The 12,131-nt window shown below is 40.1% G+C and overlaps 1 protein-coding gene across 2 annotated transcripts in view; it reads right to left on the reverse strand.

Annotated features, from left to right (window-relative positions):
* The window catches only part of DOCK3 (dedicator of cytokinesis 3), a 147,584-nt gene that overhangs the window by 92,261 nt on the left and 43,192 nt on the right, over window positions 1-12,131 (reverse strand). For both annotated transcript variants that reach the window (XM_060271527.1, XM_035106067.2), the window contains exons 11-13: window positions 7,921-7,981; window positions 6,658-6,805; window positions 1,279-1,367 (exon numbers count right to left, since the gene is read on the reverse strand). In XM_060271527.1, the coding sequence (XP_060127510.1) occupies window positions 1,279-1,367; window positions 6,658-6,805; window positions 7,921-7,981 (298 nt within the window). The remainder of the gene's footprint in view (window positions 1-1,278; window positions 1,368-6,657; window positions 6,806-7,920; window positions 7,982-12,131) is intronic.

Consider the following 12,131-nt stretch of genomic DNA (forward strand, 5'->3'; position numbering starts at 1 on the left):
AATTATTGACTACTTCTACACTGAACTAGGTTCCACAGCATGGATTTGCAGGTGAAAAGCTAGTGGTCACCTCTGCTAGGTAGGTTTCGTAATCTAAATTTGTATACTGAATTTTCTTCCCAGGAACAAAATTAAGTTTATAGCATCTAAGGTTCAACATGTTCCTCTAGCTTTAGAATTGTGGTTTTATCATCAAAACTAATCAAAGTAAGAAAGTCTACTTAAATGAAACTGAGACATTTTGTACCAGTTCAAATTTTCACATCTCACTACTGCTGGCTGGGACTGATGGGAGTTCAGCAACTGGAGAGCCAAAGGTTCCCCATTCTTGAGGTTACAAAAACATGGTTCCATGTGAAATCAGCTGCTGGTGCTGCATCCTTTATTTCAGTTCATCCTCCAACTAAGTTCAATGTAGAGCCGGTGGAATACTAATATGAATGGGGACTCCCACATTTCAGGAGAGACGCCAATCCATGTTATAAACAACTGATATTTATTAGGCCATGGCAAAACCAGCCAGGTTTCCTTTACTGATTTTAGTGCCCTTTCTGGTTTTTCATGTAACTTCAATCTGAGTTATTTAGGATTTTATATGTACATAGCATGACCTTAAAACTGGCTCTGTGGCTAGCGGGCAGCTAGTTTGCCCTTAGCACTGGCATGGTAAGGAGCACCAGTTGCTGCCTCCGAACCCTGTAGTATCCCCTGTAGTGGCTCAGCTTATAGGTTTATGTGAACCGGATCTCTGTTCCAGTATCTTCTGACAAACCTCCACTTTGATTTGATTTGTTTTTAATGGATAGGAAAACCTGAACAAAAGGGCAAGTAAAAGAGGAGAGGAAGAACCACATTGGTTTTGGGCAAAGGCAGGGACTAAACTGAAGGAGCGTGAAAGAAGGGAGGCTAAATTTCTCAAGTCCCTGCCTTGAGTAAGAGAACACACACTTCTATGCGGATTACTCACATGCCAACCTGAGAAGAACCAGCTCTCTTCAATATGTGGGACAAGGGAGTGTCCCATTTCAGAAAAGGAAAAATCACTGATAGTTCAGAATATATCACTTTTAGAAAAGAAAACTATTAATAGACCATCTACCCAAAATGTTATAAAAAGTCCCAAAGTAAAACTATAAAACACTCTGGTGAAGGTCATGGGTGACTCATTTTCGTTTATGAATATTCTGTAATGCACAGGCTTTTATAACATTTTCATGATTCAAAGTATCTGCGGCAAAGAAATTATGTATTTCTAATAGAAGTAAAGTTAAATATTACCATAGTTTGAGCTGGGTGCTGTATATTTGGTGCTAGATTTGCGAATAATATTTTCATGGATCTGATACCATTCATTTTCATTGTTGCACCTGAAAAAGTATAGTCTAGTGTTACCTTTATGACATTACCTTATGACTGAATGCATACATACATACATAGTCTACACACTGGATCCTATTTTTTAAACAACTTTGTTTGTTATCAGACAGAAAAAAACAAACATGCAAATCTTAAACAGTATAGAAAATATGTCAAGTCTTTTCCGTGCCATATACTTGAAGCTTGTGGAAACACTACTGGTATTGAAAGGCACCTGAAGCTTCTTGGCACATTGCATATTTGGAGCTGTGTTTCTCCTCTTCACACTTCAGAATCACCAGTGTACTTGTGTAGCTACATCCATGAACATCCACAAAAGGGATCCCTGCCCCCGGATTAACAATGTTCCCCAGATTCCCAGCTTTCCTTTTAAAAGAACTAACTTTCAAGAATATGTAAAACGCAAATTGTAAGGCAAAATGTGCAGGACCTATTCTCTTCACTTTTTTGTTGTTTATTTCTTTTGGAGAAACTATCCTGTACCCACATTTGAGTGTTTTTAGCCAACGAATGAGTTCACAACAATGGCTAACATTTAGCAAAGCATAACTAGGCAAGTAGATAAAAAGTGAAGCACCCATTGTCTAGATTCTTGTTGTGTTTTTAAGCCTTTTTACGCTGGTCTTCCATAATAAAGAACTGTTTGGTGCCTCTTAAAAAACAATCCTTAATTTTAGTTTAGCTTGACTGGGGAGTAATGTGTTAACTAAAAGAAAAAAGAAAAGAAAAAAGTAGCAACCAACTTAGGAGTTTGTGGTCTTTCTAACACAGATCTTTATTCATACAAAGAATGTCATCCCCCCGCCCCGCCTGAGTTTGTAAATATTAAAAAAATCACCAGTGCCAATACAGATAAAAGTCCATCATTATTATACCGGTATTGCAAGGACCGGGCCTAAGAGAGTTTGTGTTATGTTAGATTTGCAAAATAACCCAGTACTGTACTGTTATTCTGCTGGTGGGAGAGGGGTTCAAGTAGTGTATGACAAAGTTCAGTCCTCTTGTGCTATCATGGCATGTTGGATATTTTTTTTGGGGGGGGGGGTAAAATGTTGTTTCTGTATTAAGTTAATTGTAGAAGCAGTGCAATTACCGTAATTATGGGCTGGAGCGTGTGAAGAAAGCTTGGGAAAGAACTGGGGATTTCAGCTGTGAGTGAAAAGACATTAGGTCCATTTGTATATAGACAACAGGTCTACTAATTAAGAAACAATGGAGGGGTAGACCTGGAATACAAGTTTCTCAGACTCCAGGGCTGCCCAGGCCTCACCACCATTCAGTCACCAGATCTTTCAGAAATGGTGGACCTGTACTCTGATATTAATTATCAGTATTTATTTATTTAGGCATATTCATTTTGCTCCCCTTGGAAAAAGGGGGTGCCCATGGCCACATCAATTGTGAATCAATTCTTAACATGTGGTGGACATCCCATACTAGAAAATGGTACTGTGTTGGTCCTCTTATCTGAGAACTTAAAGCAAAGACATTGAGTTTTTCATATTATTGTTGGTCTCTCATCAGCCTCAACTGGCATAACCAATGTTTAGGGATGATGAGAGTTAGTGGTCCCAACAAAACCTGGAGGGCTGCAGGTTCCCCATAACTGACATAAAGGGTAATAAGCACCTTTTAGACTAATAGCTTAATTTCCGTGTGCACTTTCGTAAGTAACGCCTACTTCGTCAGGTAGAGTAAGGAACAGAAGCAAAGTTGGAAAGTCATGGGAGATAGGAAAAGACAATTCCATTTTCATTTAAGGAATTATAATGATCTAACTCAGTATAAGGCAGCTCCTTCCACTTCAACAAAGAGATCTGCAAATATGGCTAGTATGTGTCCATCTCTCCTCCTCATTCTGGGGTAGAATGGTTTGTTTGGTTATTGGTTTGTTATTGGTTTTGTTTTATTATGTATTTTGTATTCTCATTTTGTATTTTTCTGTTGTTAACAGCCCTGGGATCTTCTGATAAGGAGTGGTATACAAATTTAAATTTTATTATTATTATTTAGGGGGTTATGAGGGGGCTGCAGCGGGGAAGGACTTGCCAAAAATGGCCTCTCCTGTTGTTCTGCTGAGGGATTTCTTCCTTCGTTGATCAGACACCAGTAGATACCACAAGCATGTTTGGCAAACCCTCACCATGAGCAGCTCACGCCCGGTAACCTAGGTCCCCAGGATACAGAATTGGCCTCCACAGTCACTTGTGGACTCACTTTTAAGACCGTGGAAAACAATCTTACTTGGCTACGAGTGATCGCCAAAGAAGAAGAAGAAGAAGAAGAAGAAGAAGAAGAAGAAGAAGAAGAAGAAGAAGAAGAAGAAGAAGAAGAAGAAGAAGAAATGCTTTAAATAAATAAAAAGAAGCCGGATAAATTATCAATCCATTAAAATAAAGAAATTTTAAGTTTTTAGTGGTATTATACCACCAGAAGGGTATCTAAACTTTTATCTTCATGAAATCCATGGTAATTGCTCAGGTCGCCTAGTTAACAATGTATTTCACATAGCTATAGTTTGCCTACCTGATCATTAGGTAGTGAGAGAATTAACCAGTTGCCTTAGTTGTGTGCTGCTCCAAATAGAATTCTGGTACAATTTCTTAAGGCATCCAGAGTAGCCTATGAATAATGATAAGGGAGATGAACTGCTAGACCCTGAAACTCACTTGGTTGTCTAGCTAAGGTGGTGATTATTATTTTTAAAAAAATACTACTTTTTTAATGCTACCTGAATTTTAAAATCAAGGTAACTGCTGAGCTAAGGACTCTGGCAACTGTCTCCAGCATATTTAAAACAAGCGAGAATACAGAAAGAACTTTGATGTACTATGAAGGAGTTTTGAGTTTTTTTGTAAAAAAAAAATCCAAGTGAAATATAAACAGGGCTTTAGTAAAGTGTTGTTGATATGGCTGCCAGGAATTTCAGTGAAATGATTTGAGTGTTACAAACCCTACATTTCATTGTGTTTTAATTATGTGGATTATTGGAGTTTTTTACATTTGCTTTTTATCTGTAAGCCACTTTAAGCAACTGTGGAGGTCAAAAGTGAGGTGTATCATTAAATAAGTAAAATAAACATATTCACCCCAGAATCTGCTATTTAAGAAATTCAACACTAAAAATAATTTCTTGTATGGCATTAGTTCAGATTAGAAAATACAATGAGACTAATATTACAGATACACTGGAAGTTCCAGAAGGACTCATATCTGCAATCAGACTCTGCATCCAAAAACATTTGCTAATAATATTTGCTAACAAAAAGTCCATGTTTGACCTTCCGAGTCATCAAACCATAAACAGATGCCACCATATTTTTAAAAAAAATCTTGATGTGAAATAGAGAAAGGAACTTAATGTTGTCATAACCACCTCTGGTTCAAACCACAATCACATACACAATTACTTCAATTTAGAATATACGTAGAACAAGGTCAAACATCTACAGCAGGGGTGGGGAACCTTCAACCCACAGAGCAATCTCCCCCCCCCCCAGGGGTTCCAAATTGGCTCACCAAGCCATTTCTTCTAAGCACACCTGCCGACCAACTGAAATCATTGGTGACATCAGCTGATGGGTGGGATTACTGAGTTCAATCTTGCATTGACTGTGCAATCCTGTTCCCTACATAGAATGAGAGGTATTCATTCCCAACTGTTTCAAGAAAACCACAGGTGAAGAACCCAAGAAGGGCAAATTTTGGTTTGTTTGTTTGTTTGTTTGTTTGTTTGTTTGTTTTTAAATCTAAAATACAGTTTCTGGTCAAAATTTAAATGTGACATTAAATTATATCAGGAGTACCCAAACTAAGGCCCAGGGGCCAGATGCGGCCCAATCGCCTTCTAAATCCGGCCCGTGGACGGTCCGGGAATCAGCATGTTTATACATGAGTAGATTGTGTCCTTTTATTTAAAATGCATTTCTGGGTTATTTGTGGGCATAGGAATTCATTCATATTTTTTTCCAAAATATAGTCCGGCCCCCCACAAGGTCTGAGGGACAGTGGACCGGCCCCCTGTGAAAAAAGTTTGCTGACCCCTGAATTATATTAACATGTTAAAGTCTAACCACACAAAAGTCCATGCATAAAAAATACTGTGATACTGACAAACATTATGCCTGCTTCTTTACTTTACTTTCTCCCAATACGTGATTACAATTTCTGGTTCAAAACTCCAGATTTTGTTCTCAGGGCCAAGCTTGACAAAACTCCAATTAGCAATGGTGTTAATGGCTTTTTAAAAGTAAAAAGCAGATATGCCCTTCCCAATCCACATCACCTCCACCCCTATAATCTGCTAACTGCCAGTTCTAATCTGTGCCAATCAAAGCTAATTTGTGAGACTGGCACCTCATTTTATTTACCTTCAGTAATCTGTAATCGATATACTACTAGTTTGGGACTTGTCAATTCGTGGTTTATTCCTGTGACCTATTACTGTACATGCACTGTGGGCAAATCTCAGACTAAGAAGACACCTTCTAACTCCCATGCAGAACCACCCTCCTATGACTAAAACAACAGTATAGCCACAGGAGCACAGAGGAAGGTTGTTTTTCTCACAAGCTACTTCAGTCACCACTACAGAACTGAGCTGGAGGTAGGATAAGGGGCCACTCAGCTTTCTCTATGCTGATTTCTAATTTTCTTGCCATCTACTACTGCATTTGCTATCAGGGAACCCACTCTACATTGAGGAACAGTATTTTATTCAAATTCTAAAAGCCAAGCTTGGCAGCCACTGACAACACCATCAGTAACAAAAAAGGAAACATATAAATCCTAATCAGAGTTGACTTTCAATGAGTAAGCTTAAAAATAGCTTGGCTCACATACAGTCAGCAGGAAAACACAGCACTGAAACCGATTGCAAAAAAAGGCTCTTCGGGGAAAGGGGGCGGGTATCAGACAGCAGTTTTTTTTCTTTCTGTCCTGCACTTTGCTTACCTATGGGGAAAGTGTCAAGTCACGTTGGTTATTTAAAGAATTGTGCATTAGTATCACCTAGCCAAAGCCAACAAATTAGAAGGTAGGAGAGTTAGTATAATGAATGCATTAACACTCCTATAGGATATTGATCTACTTACTTGGATATAAAATCAGTTGGTATAACCTGTTAGAGATAGGAAGACACTTTAACTATTTGAATTACTTTTATAAATACCTCATCCTAGGTTAAGGCCATGGCACTCATGTTTTATAAACCAGCAAAATATCTGACATAACAGAAATAACACATATAGTTTTGTCTTATTCCTGCACTCAATAACTTACGTGTAAACTTTAAGAACAAAATCCTTTTCTTCTTTTAATTCAGAAATTGATGGAATCACATCCATGATACTTAATACAGCACAACCATATGGACGTCGGTAATGAAGATGAGAAGGACCCTTTCTTGAATCATTTAGCAACATGCGCCCTAAAACAAAGAGTTATTGGCATTATATTCAGCTTCAGTTCTCAAACACCTAAACATAACCCTATAAATAAAGATAATGTTCCTTTTTTAAAAAAATCCAAATTAAACGAGTATCTTGATGAGGAAAAGGTGAATAGTTTCCTGTGGCAACTATGCAGAAATTATACTTTCATTCCTTTAAAATCTACCTTATTTATTAAAAAACTAATCAGAAATCCTACATCCTATCAAGATATAACCACCTCAGAAGCTGGGTCCGGAAGTGCCCATGCCCTTCTATCCCTATCAAAATGTTGTCAGGGAAGGCACCTATAAGATAAAGGTGTCTAGTGCCATTTAATCTTACTGGGAACATTCCTCTGATGACTCCACCAGAGACCTTTCCTGCTACCTCAGATATTTTAACTAGGAAACCTAGGGATTGAACCAGAAACCTGACTCCACCCCCATACCATGATGCCTCTTGGGCAACCTTTCATTTCTTGATGACAGGAGTACTTGCTTAATTGAAAGCAGCATAAAACTCTTTTGCATGCAGGCGCTCATCCAAATAAATGAGAGCAACTTGTGCCAGGCAATTGTCCAAGAGGCACAGTTTGTTGTGCTCCCAATTGGTAAAGCAGGATGGGGGAACCTATGGTCCTCCAGAAGTTGTTGGAGTACAATTCCTATGGCTATGTTGGCTGGGGATGATGAGAATACCTGGTTCCTAACCTCTGGTGGGGAAGGTGGGCCTGTGACTTATGGACTGCTAGGTGGCCATCCCTGTCCTGCAGATTTTATATACAGCAAGTTATGAATTAAAACCTGACCTGCTGGACTGGTCAGACTTGCTGCAATAGCCAAGTCTTACTCCACACAAAAAGTACTGTTATCTGCACTTCTGCCGAAATGATGGTTTAGCAATTACAATTTGTTATGAAACAGTGCAACTCCTGGGTCTTTGAAGCTGCACTTCCTATGGAAATGCACACACACATAATCACTGTACTCAACAACATTATATTGATTGATTTGCCTGATTTAGTTTATTTATATAATGCTTTCCCACAACGAGCTATGCCCAAAGATTGTGCATAAAAAAATCTAAAATAAATTCAATAAGTGTACTGTACCTATCCGAATTACATGGGCAACTATGTACAAATCTTTCTTCATATCCTTGCTGCTGAGATCCTAACAGAATTTGGGGAGAAAGCAAAAATCATTGTCAAAACCATTTATATTGCAAGTATATTCTACTTTCAAACAGAAAACTACCTCTACACATTTCTATCATTGTCATAGAGAAGTGAAGGCTTGGAGTAGAACAAGATCTACCTCCCTGAGGAGGATTTCTACCCTATTTTTCCAGGGGGAGTCTGCAGAAAATTGTGGGGGTGGGGATCCCATGTAATATTTACTTTTTCAGAAAGGTGAGTGAAAGTAGTGTATACTCATAGTTTGAATAACATTAACATATACATTTACATTTCATAAATATGACCAACAATGAAATTCTCATTGCAAGTTATTCACTGCTCAGGTTGGCTGTGGCTGAATATAAAGCCCTGCAAGTTTTCTGAGTTAAAGTGCTTATAAGCTTATAGTTGCTAGCAAAAGAAAAAGGCCAAATCTGGAAGTTGCAAGATGCTGAATGGATAAACTGGCTTAGCTAAATTAGAAGAGTAAGGAAAGGAGAAAGGGGGAAGCGATATCAGATGCCCTAAGAACATAGGTGAAAAAGCAAAGGTCTCATCCACTGAAATCTACTATCATCATCATCATCATCATCATCATCATCATCATCATCATCATCATCTTTATTACGGTCACAGACCAGCATAAGTTAAAATAGAAACACGCCGGAATTTAGGAAATAAAACAGATAAAACAGGTAAAAGGAGTGACCCCAAAAAGGGGGGTGCATGAGGGAGACTTAAAATCAGCTAGAGAGTTAAGAGCAAGCTGTTGCAAAAGCAACTATAGAAGGGAGGGTACCCTGCAAGAGAGGGCACAGGTCTTGCGTATGAGCCTTCAGTTTAGGTCTGGTGCGTGACCCAAACCATTCTTTGGTGAATGCCCATCATAGTAGTGCAAAATCTGGCTACTAAGTATGTTACATCTGGATTTCCATCTTGAAGTAGCAAGGAGGTATAGAGTTGCTCTGTCTGTCCAGGGAATTTGTGTAGTATTGGCAGGATGAACCTGACTCATATGTCCGTATAATATTGGCAGTGGAAGAATACATGTTCAGTAGTTTCTAGCTGCCCTGAGCCACAGGGGCATTTCCTCTCTTCGTACGGTACCTTCCTAAAATGGCCTTCCTGGATAGCTGAGGAGAGTGCCTGGCATAGGGCCAAAGTGAAGGACTTTCACTGTTTTGGTACTTCTAGGTTGGTCATACAGTATATGGCATTTGGGAACTGAGGCAAATTTTTGTTTCACTGGTGAAACAATTTGGGGATCTGGCTAGATCTGCTTGGCACTATATGTCTTCCATATGCTGTCCGATGGGTTTATGTTTGGCTTTTTTGTATCCTGTGTCAAGTAAAATTTACAGGGTAAAACCCAGGGTTGTTATTTTGTTTAGCACAAGTCATTTGGAAGTCATCCTTTATGGTTAGGGGAGCAAGGCCACACGGGAAGAAGGACAGTCTCAGCCAGTAATTAAGTGTGGCAAGCCACACTCTAGCCTCAATTCATACCAGTCCAGTTTCTAGGTGTAGGGTGGCATTGGAAACATTTTGGGGCACTTGTAGGAATGACCTTAGAAATTTAGATTGTACCAGCTCCAGTGTTGCACAGTGTTGCATGGGGGGGGTAGTTTTCGGAAGTGTGTCTCCTAGGTCTTTGCAGAGATGTGATAGTCTGTCATTGGTAGAGTACTAGTATGGGTGAGTATTATGGTCTTCCAGAAAAGGGCAGCGTTGTTGGATTTGGCTGCTTGAATAACCTGTGTCCAGTTCTTTTTTGTTGTTTCCTTTTTCTTCCAGGTCAGCTTTTTGTGATATAGGAGATCCATTGCACCATTGGAGGTAAAGGCTTGGTATGAGATGTTAAGGGCTTTTTTGGCGTTGATACAGTCCTTGTCAAACCATGGTTTGGAATGGTGTTTTTGGTACCTCCTGTCGGTTCTGTGACTTTTGCTGAGAGGCCAATGTAATTCTCGGGTTAGGTCCTTGTAGGTCATTAGGAGGGCCTCAGAGGATTCAGCTGTTATCAGGGTGCTTTGGATTGACCGCAGGCTTACTGAGTCCAACCATTTTGATACTTTTTTATTTAGCTGACAGGTCCATTTGGCTCAGTGGTGGGTTCCTTCCACTAGCGTTACAACAGCCTAACAGTTGTTTACAGCGGGGACCTTCTGAGTTAGCTCCTCTACTTGGAGATAGACCGGGAAATGATCGCTCTCAAATCTTGGTTTGACCTCTACGTTCTTTGCATGTGGGAGAAGGTTCTCAGAGACAATTATATAGTTGATGACGCTCATCCTAATTCAAGACAGGTAGGTGAAGATTCAGTCTGAAGGTCATTTATGCTAGATAGAGACTGTTTGATCTTTTAAGGCTCGCGTTTTGATTTCCACCTCCAAATCTGGTGTGTGTAGCTGAACCGTGTATATAGGGTCTGGTTGCTCAGGCCTAGTCTGTCATTTAGGTCCCCTCCCAGAACTACCATTGCACTTGGGTTTTGCAGTATAAGGTCTACAACGTACTCTTCCAATTCGCCCCATCTGGCTCTTATCTCAGATTTCTGGGTCTACTATTTTGATATCAAACACTAGCTTAAAGAGCTGGCATTTATAGCATATAATTATTTTAAGTTATTAATTTTGGCTGAGTGAGGTAATCACAGATGCAAAGGTAAAAGAAGAAACAGCTGAGTAGTGAAACTGTCAAGACCGACAGAAAAACTATGTACATTTACAGACATGAACTCAAATTGTGGTTTTGCAGAAGATGTGGCCTGAGAGCTATATTTCCTTTCTGGGCAACCTTCCAACAGCCACAAGGATAGGGAATGATGCAAAAGTGGGTGGATTAATGAATATAAATTTTGCATTTAAACAGAAGGCTATTTTCTACACACACACACACACACACACACACACACACCTCTATCCTCCATCCAGACAAGAGAGACATTATTAAATTTCAAAAACACCAGCCTGGTGAAAACATTGGAGGTGTAAAGCAGGGCCATCGAGCAATGTGACATTGGGAGAGGTTTGTGTGGCCTGTGGAGAATTTTAAGGGCCAAACAGGGTGGCCTAGAGAACTGTATTTGGTGGCCAGGCCTGAGCTTCCCTACCTATGCTCTAAAGCTCAGAAGTCCAATAGCAATAACATCCTTACAGAGAAAGAATAAAGGAATATCAGAGAAACAAAGCTTCATAAAAAAACACCTAAAACACTAAACTGCTCCATTTGTTGGAGGCTGAAATCAAAACACATTTATGCAACTGCTCTCAGTACTGGCTGCAGTAAATATAGTCTAAGTAATTACTCCCTTCACCATAGTGATATTTTCAAAGGGTGTTTGTCTACAAACACATGAAGGAAACTAAAAGACCATTCTCATTTCATGCTTCATTAGAAATCAACAGGCAAAACAAAAGACAAATGAAAGACAAATGCAGCAGGAAAAGGAGTGTTTCCACATCCACTTTTAAAGTTAATTTTAAATTACTAATGCTCATTTATCACAGTACAAGTAATTTTTTAAAAAATGTTCGTGCTAGCATTTCAGCATAAGAACACAAGAGCCTACTGGACCAGGTCTATATTCCCATCTATTACAACAGGGGTCCCCAAGCTTACCTTGCCGAGGGCCAGTGCCACCAGCACCGATCGCGCTGTGGGCCGGAACGCACGGGAGCGCGCACCCATACACGTGCGCACACGCAATTTCCGGCGCACTTCCAGGTTGCCGGAACACCAGAAATCGCTTGTGCACATGCACATGGGCCTCCTCCAGCCTGGAAGTGTGCTGGAAATGACACTTGCACATGCACACAAGCTATTTCTGATGCTCCCAGCGACCTGGGAGTGGGCAGCTGCACCACGCCGGTAAGAGCGGGCAGTGGCAACGGGTGGCAGGGGTTTCCGGGGGCCGCATAAATGAGCCTTGCGGGCCGCATCTGGCCCCCGGGCCTTAGTTTGGGGAACCCTGTATTACAACATCCTGTTTTCACATTGGTCAGCCAGATGCCTGTGGGAAACCCTCAAGCAGAACTGAAGCACAAGAGCACTCCAACTCTGGAGTCAGGGCATAGCCATCATGGCTAATAGCCAATGATAGCCTTATCCTCAATTAATTTGTCCAGTCCTCTTTTAAAGCCATC

This window comes from Zootoca vivipara, chromosome 2, assembly GCF_963506605.1.
Source record: "Zootoca vivipara chromosome 2, rZooViv1.1, whole genome shotgun sequence".
NCBI classification, from domain to species: domain Eukaryota; kingdom Metazoa; phylum Chordata; class Lepidosauria; order Squamata; family Lacertidae; genus Zootoca; species Zootoca vivipara.